Source organism: Cajanus cajan, chromosome 4 (assembly GCF_000230855.2).
Source record: "Cajanus cajan strain Asha chromosome 4, NIPB_CcT2T_4, whole genome shotgun sequence".
Classification (NCBI taxonomy): domain Eukaryota; kingdom Viridiplantae; phylum Streptophyta; class Magnoliopsida; order Fabales; family Fabaceae; genus Cajanus; species Cajanus cajan.
The window spans coordinates 1,950,142-1,966,319 of record NC_138520.1 but is presented as its reverse complement, the minus strand read 5'-3'; the positions used below and the strand labels follow the sequence as shown (position 1 = coordinate 1,966,319).

The 16,178-nt window shown below is 24.1% G+C and overlaps 1 protein-coding gene across 1 annotated transcript; it reads left to right on the top strand.

Moving 5' to 3' along the window:
* Positions 1–7,934: 7,934 nt before the first annotated feature.
* On the top strand, positions 7,935–15,846 carry LOC109813184 (uncharacterized). The gene is made up of 2 exons (XM_020377323.3): positions 7,935–8,064; positions 14,404–15,846. Exons 1-2 carry the CDS (start codon positions 8,020–8,022, stop codon positions 15,748–15,750), a joined length of 1,392 nt encoding a protein of 463 aa, XP_020232912.2. The 5' UTR covers positions 7,935–8,019; the 3' UTR covers positions 15,751–15,846.
* The last annotated feature ends 332 nt before the right edge of the window (positions 15,847–16,178 follow it).

Below are 16,178 nucleotides of genomic sequence, written 5' to 3'. Positions count from 1 at the left end.
TTCTTGGGCTGTTACAGATATAGTCCCACATCGGTTAGGAAGGAGAACGAAGCATGCCATATATATGGGTGTGGATACCTTCCTTGTGAGGAGGCCTTTTGGGGTGGCATGCGTGCCATTGCCAGAAGCAAAACCGTGAGGCCGTGGGCCAAAGCGGACAATATCCACATGCGGGTTGCTTGGGCTGTTCCATTGGTATCAGAGCCGGGGCCCGGATCGGTGTGCCAGCGAGGGCGCTGGACTCCCTTGAGGGGGGGTGGATATAGTCCCACATCGGTTAGGAAGGAGAACGAAGCATGCCATATATATGAGTGTGGATACCTTCCTTGTGAGGAGGCCTTTTGGGGTGGCATGCGTGCCATTGCCAGAAGCAAAACCGTGAGGCCGTGGGCCAAAGCGGACAATATCCACATGCGGGTTGCTTGGGCTGTTCCAAAATGAATCATGGACCTTTTCAAGTCACTGATTGACCATATAAAAATAAAATAAAATTAGTCTATTGGCCTTTTATATTGGAGGCCAGAGAGACTACGCATTCTCCATAATTTTAAACGTTTGTAAAATTGTAATGCACCAATTATTTAGAGATACCAATGTCCCACTATAACGTTAGATATAAAGAGAGACCTAAGAAAGAACAAATAAATTAATTTTTAACTCATTGAATGTTTTGGTGATATAACTCTATCTATTAAAATAACTAAAAAAATATATTATTATCTGTCATTTTAATCTTTAAAAAGAGTAATTTTTGAAACTACATAACTTGAATATAATTTCTAATTAGATATTTTAGCATTATTTTTTAATTAAAATTAAAGTTTTATTTCATTAGTTGGCCTAATAAATATTTGCATTAATGGTTAGTATAGTGTTTTCTTTTCAAATTAAACTCCAATCTTGATTTATAAACATTGTCAAAATACCTAAGAAATTATCGTAACTAATTAATAAGTTTCACCCTTTTAAAAAAAAAAACTGTTTTCAAAACTAATATTTCTTGTTTAATTTTTAAAACTTAAAAATTAGAACATCTTTAATTTATTTTGGGTTTTCTTCTCTCGTAATTTTTTTCTTGGATTTTTATAAGCTTTTTTAAAATGTTTTACTATTAAAAAATTAAAGAAAAATATAATCGAACACTCATCAATATTGTAATTCATTTTTAATAATATTAACCCTTATATATTGAATATCAATATTTATTTATGTGAGAGTTTTTTTATGAGTTTTTTTTTTACGAGAGGATTTTTAGAATATTTTACTTCTTATCTAAAATAACTTTTATTTATCATAATTATTTGTTAATTAAATTTTAATATTTTTTAAATAAATTATCAACAAATAAAAAATAATATTATATTATATAATAAATTATTTATCATAAATCTAAAATATAATTTATATATTTTAAAATATTTATTATTTAATTTTTTAATATAATTTATATAATTAATATAATATTTATTTTTATGCATAATTTATTATAAATTTAATTATATAATAATAAACATGTTTATGTATTGTACAAATTAAAATACTAATATAAATTAAATATAGTATACTTTAAATATTAAAGTGCGGTAATCGCGGGTGAGAAATTTATTGAAGCAAAATGTGATACGTGTTCTTCAATCATGATGTATGTAGAATTGTAGATACTGTAATTTTATATTGTCCTAAACCCTTCATATTTTTCACAACTATCATTATATGTGCTCAGTAATCTTTTGGATTAAAAAAAATGTTTTTTTTTTTTGTGCTTGAATATGGTAGAACGGGAAGGCAAAAAAATGCACTATTTTTGAATATTTAAATTTACTAATATTATAAATTATACTGAATTTTAAATACTATTGCCTATCAATAAATATATTATGCACTCTTGACTTATTCATTTTGAAGAATCAATGTTTCCCATTTAGACATTGTCGTCGTGGGGTTACTAGAAGTAGAAAAAGAACAACATGAAAAATCTTAAACCCTTTGAATTAATAATTACTATCATGCACTATGATCAAGTTTATTAATTAACTGTTGAATACATATAATTATATATCCTATTATCTTATAATTGTTTTTTGAATTATATTAAAATTAAATAATTATAAATATATAATTGTATCATTTTTGTAGATAATATTGTTAATGTCACAAGAGCCACGTACACATTACCTTCGTAATTTAATTACATGAAGGTCCACTTTGATCCGATTATTTTCCCGAATCTTGATTCCAAACATGTGTTTGTTCTTTTTGATCAGTGTATTCAACCTTTTTTGATCGGTGTGTTTGTCCTGTGCGATTCTGATAATAATAAATTATTTTATTCTACTATACATTGAAGACATATAGGCAACTGCTTAAAGCTTGATTGTGTTGTTTTAAATTATATTAGAATTGAATCATACATACGTAGATTTAAATATATTTTTATAATGTATTCATTTTATAAATCCTTTTTTAAAAAATTATCATTTTTAGTCTTTATTATAAGATTTATTTATTTTCTTAATAATGTTTTTTTAGTGCTCATAAATTCATAATAAAGTTTTTGTATAACTCACCATATGTTAAAAGATTTAATCTCTTTTATTAAAAAAATTATTTATTGACTTATACATGGACTAATTAAAACTAAAAATATACAAATTTTATAAAAATTAAATCCGACAAAAGTAATTCTGTATGGACTAAAACCATAATAATAAGTTTATTATAATGTGTTTGACAAGATATTTTATAAAGTTTTAAGCTCGTTCAACTAAATTTATAAGTTAATTTCATGAAAATAATTTTGTTTGGTATAAGATTTTTTTAGCTTATTTTATGACCTAATTGAAATAATTTTTAGTTTATAAGTTTTTAAATTTTTCTTTTTTTTATCTTTATTAATTTTCTTGAAATTTATTTTTGCCCTTTTTAACTATTTTATTTATCTTGTCATCTCTCACTTTTATTATAAAAATTATTTTATGCTAATTTACATTTATCAGTTAGTTTATTAGATAATGTTATCAAATATTTTTAATTCAATTAGCTAACTAACTTATATATAACGATTTGTCATGGCGCCTACATTAACAACACAACTATTAATACCGAATAAATATTAAGAACTTAGAGTTATATGTCTACTAATAACTGAATATGTATTATATGTCATTCATGTAAAAGTGAAACAACTATACAAATATATGCAACATAAATATAGTAATTCAATAAAAGTAAATTGTATAACCTAAGTTGTCTATCAAGCAATTCCTACTACCAACTAACTACTCAAGGTAGCACAAAATATCAACATCGTCGGTCTCTAATTGGACTCCAAAACAGCTATCCCAAAAACCTGTCTTTATTCTTCTCTCATATCAAGTATGGTCATCACAATCCATCTACATGGAAATATACAAGGGTAAGTTAGAATGAAAAAAAAAACAATATATATACACCACAAAACATCAACAATACTAATATATATTAACACATCTTCATTGCACCTTCAACATTATCAACATATGACATCACAACACAACCATATATATATATATATATATATATATATATATATATATATATATATATCAACATGAACAACTTAGGCTATCATAGCATAGTATCAACTTGAACATCTCTACATCAACAACTCAAATTTTTCATAACAACGACATGACATAACAACACAATACTACATGCGTCGTACATTTCAACTAAGAGATCTCCTACAACATAAGGTGAACAGTTTAAATGGTTTGACCTTGTCAAACCAACAACATAAAGTGATCTTTTTTGGATTTGTTAGGTCAATAACAAATTGGATATCAAATCCATAGCACAATTAATAATTTGATTTCTCAAATACCACTACTTAAACAAAGAAGTATAATACTATTGTTAGAGTAGAACTGCTGGGTATACACCTACTATGACATTAGCTAGCTTAATTAAGTCTCTTATGGGATTAGTCCACCAATTATTCCAAATATTACACCCTTCTAGTCCTCAATTAGGAACTAAATTTTTGACTTCGTACTTTACTCAGATGGTCATTTGTAATCATTATAGGTCGACCTTACCCCTATACTGTAGTCATTTTATACTCATATGCCTTGATTTTGCTCACACATGAAGTCCACTAAGGTCCTAAAGGAGACTCAACTGTCATTTTCAAGGGTTAACTTTCCAATAAAGGTTTCAATAAATTAGACTCTTAAAGCACCACAACATACATCTCAACTACATTTTCAATTCTCAACCATCATTCATCTCCATTTATCATCATGTAATGAAATAACAATGTTTAGCAACTTAAACAAGTAACACTATACATATCCATCTCATACTCAATAATGCATCAACCTAATAACACAATTTCATTTAGAAATTAGCGCTCGTTGTCACATGACTAGCACTCAACACCATCTAGGCAAAGAACTTTCTGCCTCACCCACGCCTAATGTTACACAACTCGTGCTCGACCTGGATAAGGTGGAGGCCCTTGGGACCTCACTCCTAGCATGGAGAAGTCCCACGCCTAACCTCATTCCAAACAAGGGGTTTCTATCGGACTGCCCAACGTTACTATACTAGCGTCCGACATCGTCTAGGTAAAGAGTCATGGCTTGGCCATGCTAAGTGCCATTCCATTAAGGTTCGATGTCACAAAGTTAGAGACCTCCTAGTGCTCTCACGTCTGATGTCATTCAAACCACGTCCAACGCTATTCCAACCTAAGACAAGTCTTTCTCTTTACACTCAATGCCACCAATCCTATATTTGGCGTGACAAGATAGAGAGCCTCATGTTGAAACATCACCCAATGTCTCAAAAGCACACTCGATGCAACACAAGTTTTGCACTTTGCAGATCATGAATTTGGCTCATCCCACCTGAAACTTATCAACTTCCAAACATCTAACACTAAAAACCAACTATTTACATCACAACCAACATAAAAATATACTCAAATCCAACATGCAACAATAGGAAATCAATTCACCATTTTCATTTCAACATGCTTCAAAACCCACAACCCCAACTTAGGTCATTCCACTTAAAATCATGCAACTTAATAACAACTTGAATTAAAATCAACCACAACAATGTAACAGCTTCACTATGCCAAAAAATTTCAGCTTCCCTTACCTTGGGCTTCAAACTAGTCGAGGAAGAAGAAGAGAAACTCAAAACTCCACACCTCACCCAATTGACTCAACCACAAAATTCTAGTCACTACTAACCTGAATCCAAAACAACATAACACTAGCAAATAATAATATAAAAAAAAAGGTAAGAAGGTTTTGAGTTGAAGGAAACTCATAAACCTAAATCCTTTTTTTTATAATACTTCTCTCTAAGTTATGAGAATTTGAGTTTATGAGCCTCTATTTTAAATAGACATCATATATACTCCTTTCCTTGGAATTAAATTAAATCTCTGCCTAGAGAAACTTCTTCAACTACTAAAACTTATAAGAAGTCCTTAGATCCTAGAGTTCTCAACACAAAACTACATCTTAACACATAAATCAACATATAAATAATACAATCACTACTCTTTAACACTTATAGTGTTACATTATACAGTTATGAATGTGTTTAATAAATTATTTGATGAGCTTATAATAAGCTATTTGGAATAGTTTATAAATTAATTTGACAAATAAATTTATTTGATACAAAAATTTATACAAGTTTATTTTACAAGCTTATATTTTATTTTCATTAACTAATTAAAGTAAATTATAGCTTATAAACTCTTATTTTTCTTCTTTTTTATCCTCATTAACTTGGAGTCTTTTTTACCATTTTTAATTTAGAAACTATTTTACATATCTTATCATTCACTCACTATCTTTATAAAAAAATATTTTATATCATTTTATATTTATTAACTAATTTTATTAAATACTTTCAATTTAACCAACTAACTTATAAGTTTATATCTTTTCAGCTTCGAGCTTATAGCCTATAATAATGTTTCGATTAACTTATAAGCTTCTAATAAACTTATACACTACTCGTATCAAACACACCTTATAGTTTTTCAGTTCTTAAATTTATAACTTAAAGTTTTAACTAGTTTATAAGTTAACTATATCAAACACTTTCTACGTAGGAACTTTATATATATATATATATATATATATATATAATAAAAATTAATAAAGATAATTAATATATCACCGTGTTACTTTATTTCAGCGTACTATTTAATATATAAGTAAAAATGTCCATAATATCAAAGAATCATGTAAAATTTATTGTACATAATTGAAAAACAATATTAATGATTCCATAATTGAATTGCTTAATTAATTAAAAATTTTACAAAAAGCAACATTAATTAAATGATTTCATAATTGAATTGCTTAATTAATTAAAAATTTTACGAAAAGTTATTAATCAATAAAAATATATAAGTTTAAAACCTAATGTCACTAAATATTTGTCTTATACATATACACGTGTAAGAGAGACAACAAATATTATTTTTCTTTTTAATAGAGGGAAAACGGTGTTTAGTTCTTTCAAAAGCAACTCGATAAAGCTTTTTCTCATTATAAATAACTCTTTGAGTATATTAAATTTACCAATTCATTCGATTTTTGCTATCATGTACTAAATTTTAGACAAATAAGATTTGCAGTTATGTAATTTTTTTCTCTGATATGATGCATTCAGTGTTTCAAAATTAATAATCAATAACTAAATTATATTTGTAAAACATGATTTTCTCTAACCAAATATTGTATATTATAAAATTAACTTATGTAATCTAATAATTAACATTACTTATGTTTTAAAAAATATTATAGTTTATTTAATAAAATATCAAATAATTTTAAAACTTTATTAAAAAAATTGTAAACTTAAAATTTTAACTTGATATTTAAATTAGTAAAATTTAATATATATAAATATATATATATATATATATATAAGATAATTTACCAAGAATTACTAATATATATTTGCGTGTATTTTATATGTAATCGAGTAAAGAAAATTATTAGTGATAAAAAAAATCAGAAAATAATGAAGTTGAAGAAGCGAGCACAAGAAATGGGGATGTATACTGTATGTTCTGCCTCCAAAAATGCTATGCGGATGTGGCTTATTATTATTTTTTCCTTTCTCTCTCAAAAAAAGAATTATGAGGGGAATCTAAACTTATAAAATTAATTTATAAAATGAGAATTTTAATTTTATCATTATTTGATATTATTGGATCTCCAACAATCTTTCATGTTGAGGACTGTTCAAACTTGAAATTTATATGACAAAGTCCAATAACAAGTGATTAAATAAAGTTAACAATCAATAATCGTTAAAATAATTTGATACCATCTTAAACAAATAAATTATAAATCTAACTTAACATCACAATATTATAAATTTATGAAAATTAATTTTTATTTATATATATTATTTTAATTCCATCATCACCTATCAATCTCAATATGATATCTCCAATAATTTCTTCGTCATAAAATGTTTAAACAATGAAATAATAACTTGTTTTTTGCAATTATAATCCACTTTAGAATTGTTTTGTACCCAAAATTCTACTTCACATCACATGCGATCGATTGTATCGGATTAGATCTTTATGCGATTGTATCTCACCAATATATCTTCATATTGGTGAAATATTATCCGCTTTGAAACTAAGTCCTCATGAATTTGTTTTTGAACGTTACTCAAAAAATATCTCAATCAATAAAGACAAGTGTGTATATATAAACCCATAACTATCCTCTTATTTGAACGATGTGAGACTTTGTTTGCATCCCAATATTACTCGTAGTATTTTCTAACTTAGGAAAGTGGAAATTATTACACGTGGCTACATTAATTTTCCCAAACACTGCACATGAATAGACACATAGACTAATTCGCTATCTTTTTCTTGTAGACAACGTTGGGTATCTCTATCTATAAATAGGGATAAGTTATGGAGTTATCCATCAAAGACCAGAGTCAGAAATTAAGAGACCCTTTCATTTCATTCTAAAAATGAGACCTCTTGCTGCTTTGCTTCCTCTTATCTTCCTCATCCTGGTATGTTTCCATACATCCTATTCATCATTTCACCTACTAATACATTATCATTAATTAGGAACAAAACTTAGATACAAAACGATAGTTATTATTAGTGCTGTTTTTCTTAAACCAGAAATACAATTTAAACACGATAATATTTAACGAAATTATTTATTATAAAAATCAAGTGAAACTGAAATTCTAATCGAAAGTTAACATCAATAATATTTATAATACTTTATCTATGTTTTAGTGTTTTATTTTAGCCATCCTAAAAACACTTTGCAAAGAATTTAAATGAATTGAATTTGATAGGTGTCGACATATGCAAATAAGATAAAGATAAAATTTAAACATGAAAAGTTATTTTTTTTTTTTTTGTCTATTATCTGATACACTAATTTAATTTCATGTTGTTAGCGCAAGTGGTTGGGTTGCTTTTCTAATGAAAGGTTGGGTTTCATCGTTATTTTCAACATAAAAGTGTTACTATAGTTTTAACATGGATCAATTCAACAGGAAGGAATTATACTATATACAGATAGAAATGAATGATTTATTTATTTTAAAAATAAGTTTAATTAGATTTATTTCACTCAATAACTTATATTTTATATTAAATTTTAACAATTTAATAGTTAAATTAAAAATTTTAATACATAAATCAAATCTAAATTTTTTTAAAAATTTTGAAAATTATTTTATACTTTATTATATAAATTCTAATTAACATGTAAAATATTTTTATAATTATTTATTAATTTAAATTAAGAAAACAAAGTACTTAATAGTTTTCAAAATTTTTAAAAATTTGTAGACTTAATTGATACATTAAGAACTCTTAATTTATATAAATTCAAATTAACATATAAAATATTTTTTTTTATAATTATCTGTCAATTTGAGTCAATAAAATAGGATACCTCATGAGAAGGGATCCACTTATTACTCTATTTAATAACTCTTATTCTTCATCAAATTTTAATAATTCAACTATTGAATTAAAAAATTTTAATATATAGATCAAATTTGTAAATTTTTTAAAAGATTTTAAAAGTTATTTGATACTTCGTCTCGTTAATTTAAATTAATAGATAATCATAAAAAATATTTTATATGTTAATTTAAATTTATATAATAAAGTATCATATAATTTTTTAATTTTTTAAAAATTTATAGATTTAATCTATACATTAAAAACTTTTAATTTAATGAATCATTAAGGTTTAATTAATACAAGTTAAATTGGATTACCCCTATATATACACACGCATTGAAATTTTACTTGTAGATTCCGATTCTAAAAAATGTCTTAGAATATATATAAATCATAAAATAAAAAAAGGTTAAATTACATTTTTGTCCTCTATTTTTGTCGATTCATAATTTCGATTATACTATTTTAAAATAAAGACATTTAATCCTTTTAATTTTAAAAATATGAAATTTTAATCCCTTGTCAAATTGATATTTATTGATGGTTAAGTTTTAACGATTATTTGAACTTAAATGGTGGTAAATATAATATAACATTTGGTGATAAAAAAATACTATAAAAAAATGTAAATAAAATTTATAAACAAAATAAATAACTATTAGTCATCAAAATAGGTACAAATGAATTTTTTTGTATGTTATTTTTTAATTTTTAATCTCATATGTCACGTATTTAAATATCACACATTACTTAAGTAGTGACAAGTTATCAAAAAATGTCAAAACTTAATGATTAACGAATACCAAATTGATGGTAAGACCAAAATTTCACATTTTAAAAAATAGAGAGATCCAATGTTTGTTTTTATTTTAAAATAAAGAAACTAAAATTGTATATTGATAAAAATAGAAGAACTAAAAGTGTAATTTAGCAAAAAATAATTAGACTAAAAATTGACATTTCTTCTAATCATCGTTATGTATAAAAGAAATTTTGTGCTTCTGAAAATTATTTTTAAAAATAATAAATAATAAAATTTATATAAAAGTGGATAGTTATTTAAAATATAAATGGTTATAAAGGTGAAATTAAAAAAAATATAAATAAATAAAAAATAAATAAAAGGTTCGTAATTTATAAAAGAGTAATTACAAGGATAAAATTATAAAAAATTGTATAGATTAAAAAGTCTAATTCTCTTTATTATAATTATAATTTTTTTTATATAACTAAAAGGTTAAATTAACATAGATTATACTTTATGTAAAGCTAAAGTCAATCACCAACTTCTTAAATATATCTCATCCCACTTTTTAATAAATCCATCTATGATATGATTATTAAAATAAAATTATTATTATTATTACATATAATTAACAAAATCAAAGGGATATATATATAAGGAGGATTCAAATAACACCGGTGTAACTTTTACTAAGTGTTACACCGCTCAATAACTTTATATTAAATGTGAATTTTGAAAATCCAACCGTTAGATTGAAAGTTCATATCTCTTAGATCATATATATCAAATTTTATATTAATCTAAGATGATTTAATACTTTATTCTTATAAAACAAAATTGACGTAATATATACATTTCAAAATATACTAAAATATGAACACTTTGATTACCTTCAAGTTGTTGTTCAACTTTAACAAAGTTTGACATATATGATCTAAGAGATATGAACTTTCAATCTAACGGTTGGATTTACAAAATTCGCATTTAATATAAAGTTATTGAGCGGTGTAACACTTAGTAAAATAGTAATTAAAGTGTTTCAAATTCTTAAAAAATAAGAATAACATGACATGTGTGTAACTATAAAATAATATTATTTAAAATAAGAATAATATGAGGAGGGTTCAAACGACTCGGTGTAACTTTTACTAAGTGTTACACCGCTCAATAACTTTATATTAAATGTAAATTTTGAAAATCCAACCGTTAAATTGAAAATTCATATCACTTAGATCATATTTACAAAATTTTATATTAATCCAAGATGATTTGATACTTCATTCTTATAAAATAAAATTGACGTAATATATTCGTTTCAAAATATACTAAAATATGAATACTTTGATCACCTTTAAATTGTTGTTCAATCTTAACAAAAATTGATATACACATATAAAGTGATATGAATTTTTAATTTAACGGTTAAATTTACAAAATTCACAATTAATATAAAGTTATTGAGTGGTGTAATACTTAGTAAACAGTAAAAAGTGCTTCAAATTCTTAAAAAATAAGAATAACATGACATGTGTGTAACTATAAAATAATATTATTTAAAAAATAATTAGCAACTTACTTAAATTAAATTCTGAAAAAGTCTTTATAAACAATGCATGATGTTGTGAAATAAAATAAAAAAAATATAAAGTTATTGAAAATAATTTCATTGACTATCACATATACAAATTTCCAAACCTCTATGAGTAGTAGTCGAAATTGTGATATACAATTATTAAAAAAAGATAAATTTTAACATGTTTAAAAACTGTTATTGACGTTTATTTATTGTTGTTGCAAATTAAACAAATACAGAAAGTTATCTTATCAAATAAAATTAATGACACACGTACGGTTACATTAATTTTTTTTTCTTAAATATATTATTAATCATGTCAAAATTAGCATAAATTTATTTTTGGTCCCTAAAATTTAAAAATATTTTTACTAGTCTTGTAACTAAAAAAATATATATTTTAGTCGTTATACGCAAATTTTGTTAAAAAATATGTAAAATATTATCATATAAAATATACATATTAGTATTACTATTAGTAAAAACATCACATTAAACTCGACTAATATTATATAACTATCTCAATCTGTCACTTTCAGATATGTTATTGGTGAGTTGAGAAACTAAAATAATATTTTTTAAAATTATAAGAATTAAAAATAATAATTTTAAATTTCAGGGACAAAAACAAGTTTATTCTAAATTTGAGGAAATAATTTTTTTTTTCTTTTGCATTACTTCATGCATAATTTATATCAATCAAGTTTGAAATTTCAAAACTCATTAATTATTTAATTTTATTATGTTCCATAATTTTGAAAGAAATTCAAATTAAAATTAAATAAAATGAAGATAAAGAAGCAACTATAAAAATGACAAAAACATAATATTAATATTAATAATTAACATCTCGTGAGTCATGATAATAACAATAAATAAATAAATCACATAATTAATATTAGCACATGATATAAAAATATTAGCACATGACATACAAATTTTAGAATAATAACTCAGATAAAAAAAATTGCATGTAAATCTGTACAACTATACAAATATATATATAAAAAAATATTAGAGGGACCAAGACACTTCATATCTCTAATAGTTATATACAGATAGAATATTAGAAGATTGTGTATAATTATTCAGAGAGAATATAAGATTATTTTTTTTTTACATTCAAGGAGTATAATGATCCACTAAAAAATGTAATTATATACCCTTAATATCTCTTTTATAATAGGTATAAATATTTAGTCTCTACATTTATTTGATTATTTTACTCTTTAATTAATAAAAAAATAAAAAAAAATGGAATTTTTAATAATTTTCATTCTCTTTTAATAATAACCTCTCTATTGTTTTTTATTTTATTTTTAAATAAATATGAAAAGGCATTAAATGTTTTTTTTTTTGTTTTAATAGTGGATAATAAAAGTGAAGATTTTTTTAATAAAAAAAGTGGAAACACTATAGCACAAAAATACTATACTCAAACAAAATAATAATTATTATAATTTAATTATAAAAGAGATTTAATTATCACATAATTTTTTAAACATTTATCTCGCATCTATTTTATCTTATAAATTATATTGTATATTAGTCTTTTTTCCATATTTTGACTATATTAAATCTATTCCTCCGGGTCTCAACATCAATTTTTTTTATTAAATCTAAAATTTAAATTTGAGATTTTGAGACTTGACAAAATTGACAAATGTTCGTATAGACATTTTTATTATAATGATATAATTAAAATTTATAATTAATTATATATATAAATATGATATTTAAATATATAAATTATATTTAAAAATAAGTATACATAAATATTATTAAATATATAAATTATATTTTAAATTTATGATAAATAATTTATAATAAAAATTAATTTTTATTTATTGATAATTTATTTTATTATATTAATATTTAATAAAAAAATGATTATGATAAATAAAAATTAAATTAAAAAATAGATTAAAATTTTTTCTACAAACTCCTTTGTTGAAAAGAAAAACTCTTAAAAACACTTTTACATAAAATAGAGGCTCATATTTAATATATAGAGATTGATATGAAATAAAATTTTTATTTTTAAAAAATATTATTTTAACTTTTTGATATTGTGATTAATTTCTAATTTATTTTACATATTAGCTTATTTTTTTAATTTTGAATAATTTTTATATAATTTTTTAGCAATTACAATAATATTTAACTATTTCCCCCTTAATTTTTAGTGTCTTTAAATTTTGTTGTTATGCTAATATTGATAATTTATTTTATATTTTATAACATTTATAATATTAATTTTATATTAATTTAATCTTACTTATTATTAATATTTCATTTTAGATATTTTATTATATAATATTACCCTGTTATAATATCATATAATTTATTTTTATGTCTGATCTTGATGTTTTATAATATAATATTTAACAAATATTCTACGTAAAAAAAAATACTCTATTATTATCATTATTATTCAGTATTTTAATTTATTGTTTCACTATTATATAATAATAATATTTTAACATAGTCCTTTTTATTTCACCGTTATATAAGTTAGTCTTCGTATACATTTGATATATATATATATATATATATATATATATATATAATTTTGTATATATGATTTAAGTGATATGAATTTTTAATGTAACAGTTAGATTTACAAAATTCGTATTTAATATAAAGTTATTGAGTGGTGTAACACTTAGTAAAATTTACACCAGTGTCATTTGAACCCTTCTCATATATATATATATATATATATATATATATAAGTAATTATGTAATTATTTATTATACTTTATAAATAATATTATACTAAAATAAATTCTTAAATAATTTTATTGTCCCGTACGTCAAAGGCACTCTTTCTATTATTTATCTAAACCATGATTTAGACTTTGCTAACAAAATTCGAACACGCTAATAATTCTTTTTTTACCTCTATTTATTGATACTGTGATCTAAATTTGTAATATATTGGTTTGAGTTTTGAAATCGTCATGTTATCCGCATCCTTGAATTGAAATTTAAATAATATGTATAGAGTAAAGATAATAGAATGTTTTTATTTATTTATTTTAAGATAATAACACAATAAAATTGCATTTTCACTTAATTTTTTTTTTTTTGGTAAAAAAGTTTGTGGCAACTGCGGAATCAAGAAAAGATGCAGGAGAATATTGGAAAATGGCAACTGAGGAACTGACTGTTGAAGGTTCTAAGCATAAATGTGAAGAATCTCTTATTAGAAACACAAAAGTCACCATGGCAGAAGATTTTAAATCGAAACCAAGTATTTCGAGTTACAAAAATGGTGACATTTATGCTAAGGAAAATAAGAAAGTTGTAAGAGATTTTGGATCGAGACCTAGCGCTTCAGCTTATGGTCATGATGACACCACTACTAAAGCAAAAAATAAATTTATGTTAGACTTTGAACCAAGACCAAGTGCTACAGCTTATGGTGGAGATGACAATATTGATGCTAAAGAACACAATGAGAAATTTACAGAAGACTTTGAACCAAGACCCAATGTTTCAGCTTATGGCCATGATGACACCAATGCTAAAACAAAGAAAAAATTCATGGTGGATTTTGAGCCAAGACCAAGTGCTACAGCTTATGGTGGAGATGACAATGTTGATGCTAATGAGAACAATGAGAAATTTGCAAAAGAGTTTGAACCAAGACCCAATGTTTCAGCTTATGGTGATAATGATGTTGATGTTATGCAAAAAAAGAAATCTGTGCAAGATTTTGAACCAAGACCTAATATTTCAGCTTATGGTGACAATGACATTGATGCAAGGGGAAAAAAGAAAGTTGTGAATGATTTTGAACCAAGACCCAATGTTTCAGCTTACGGTGATAATGAAGTTGATGCAAAGGAAAAGAAGAAAGTTCATGAAGATTTTGAACCAAGACCTAATGTTTCAGCTTATGCTAACAATGACATTGATGCAAGGGGACAAAAGGAAGTTGTGAATGATTTTGAACCAAGACCCAATATTTCAGCTTACGGTGATAATGAAGTTGATGCAAAGGAAAAGAATGAAGTTCATGAAGATTTTGAACCAAGACCTAATGTTTCAGCTTATGGTGACAATGACATTGATGCAAGGGGAAAAAAGAAAGTTGTGAATGATTTTGAACCAAGACCCAATGTTTCAGCTTATGGTGATAATGAAGTTGATGCAAAGGAAAAGAAGAAAGTTCATGAAGATTTTGAACCAAGACCTAATGTTTCAGCTTATGGTGACAATGATATTGATGCAAGGGGACAAAAGAAAGTTGTGAATGATTTTGAACCAAGACCCAATGTTTCAGCTTACGATGATAATGAAGTTGATGCAAATGAAAAAAAGAAAGTTCATGAAGATTTTGAACCAAGACCTAATGTTTCGGCTTATGGTAATGATGACGTTGATGTTAAGGGAAAAAGGGATTTTGAGCCTAGGCCAAATGTCTCTATTTATGATGAATAAATGAGGTGAAGTGCAACTTTAATCAATGATGTAACTTATTAATAAAGTTTGTGTGAAATGTATCCTATAAATAATGAATAATATTATGATATGGTATATTATGCTCTTTTAGAATTATGTATATGACTAGTTGGATTACTCATACTTATTTAGAAAATTTATAAAAAAAATAAAAATAAAATAAGATTTTCAAGTAATAAAATAGAAAAGATAGATGAAAATAATTTAATAATGAAAATAAATGAAAGGTGGAAGGAAAATAAATTAAAATAATTAAAGATCGTTGGAGTAATGACAAAACATTTTTATTTGCATTATAAATATTATATACAGATAAAACTTGTTATGAATTTTAAATGGATAATTAAATAAATACTCGCTTAATAATGAGATGGATATTAATAGTATGGTACTTGTACTTACAAGTA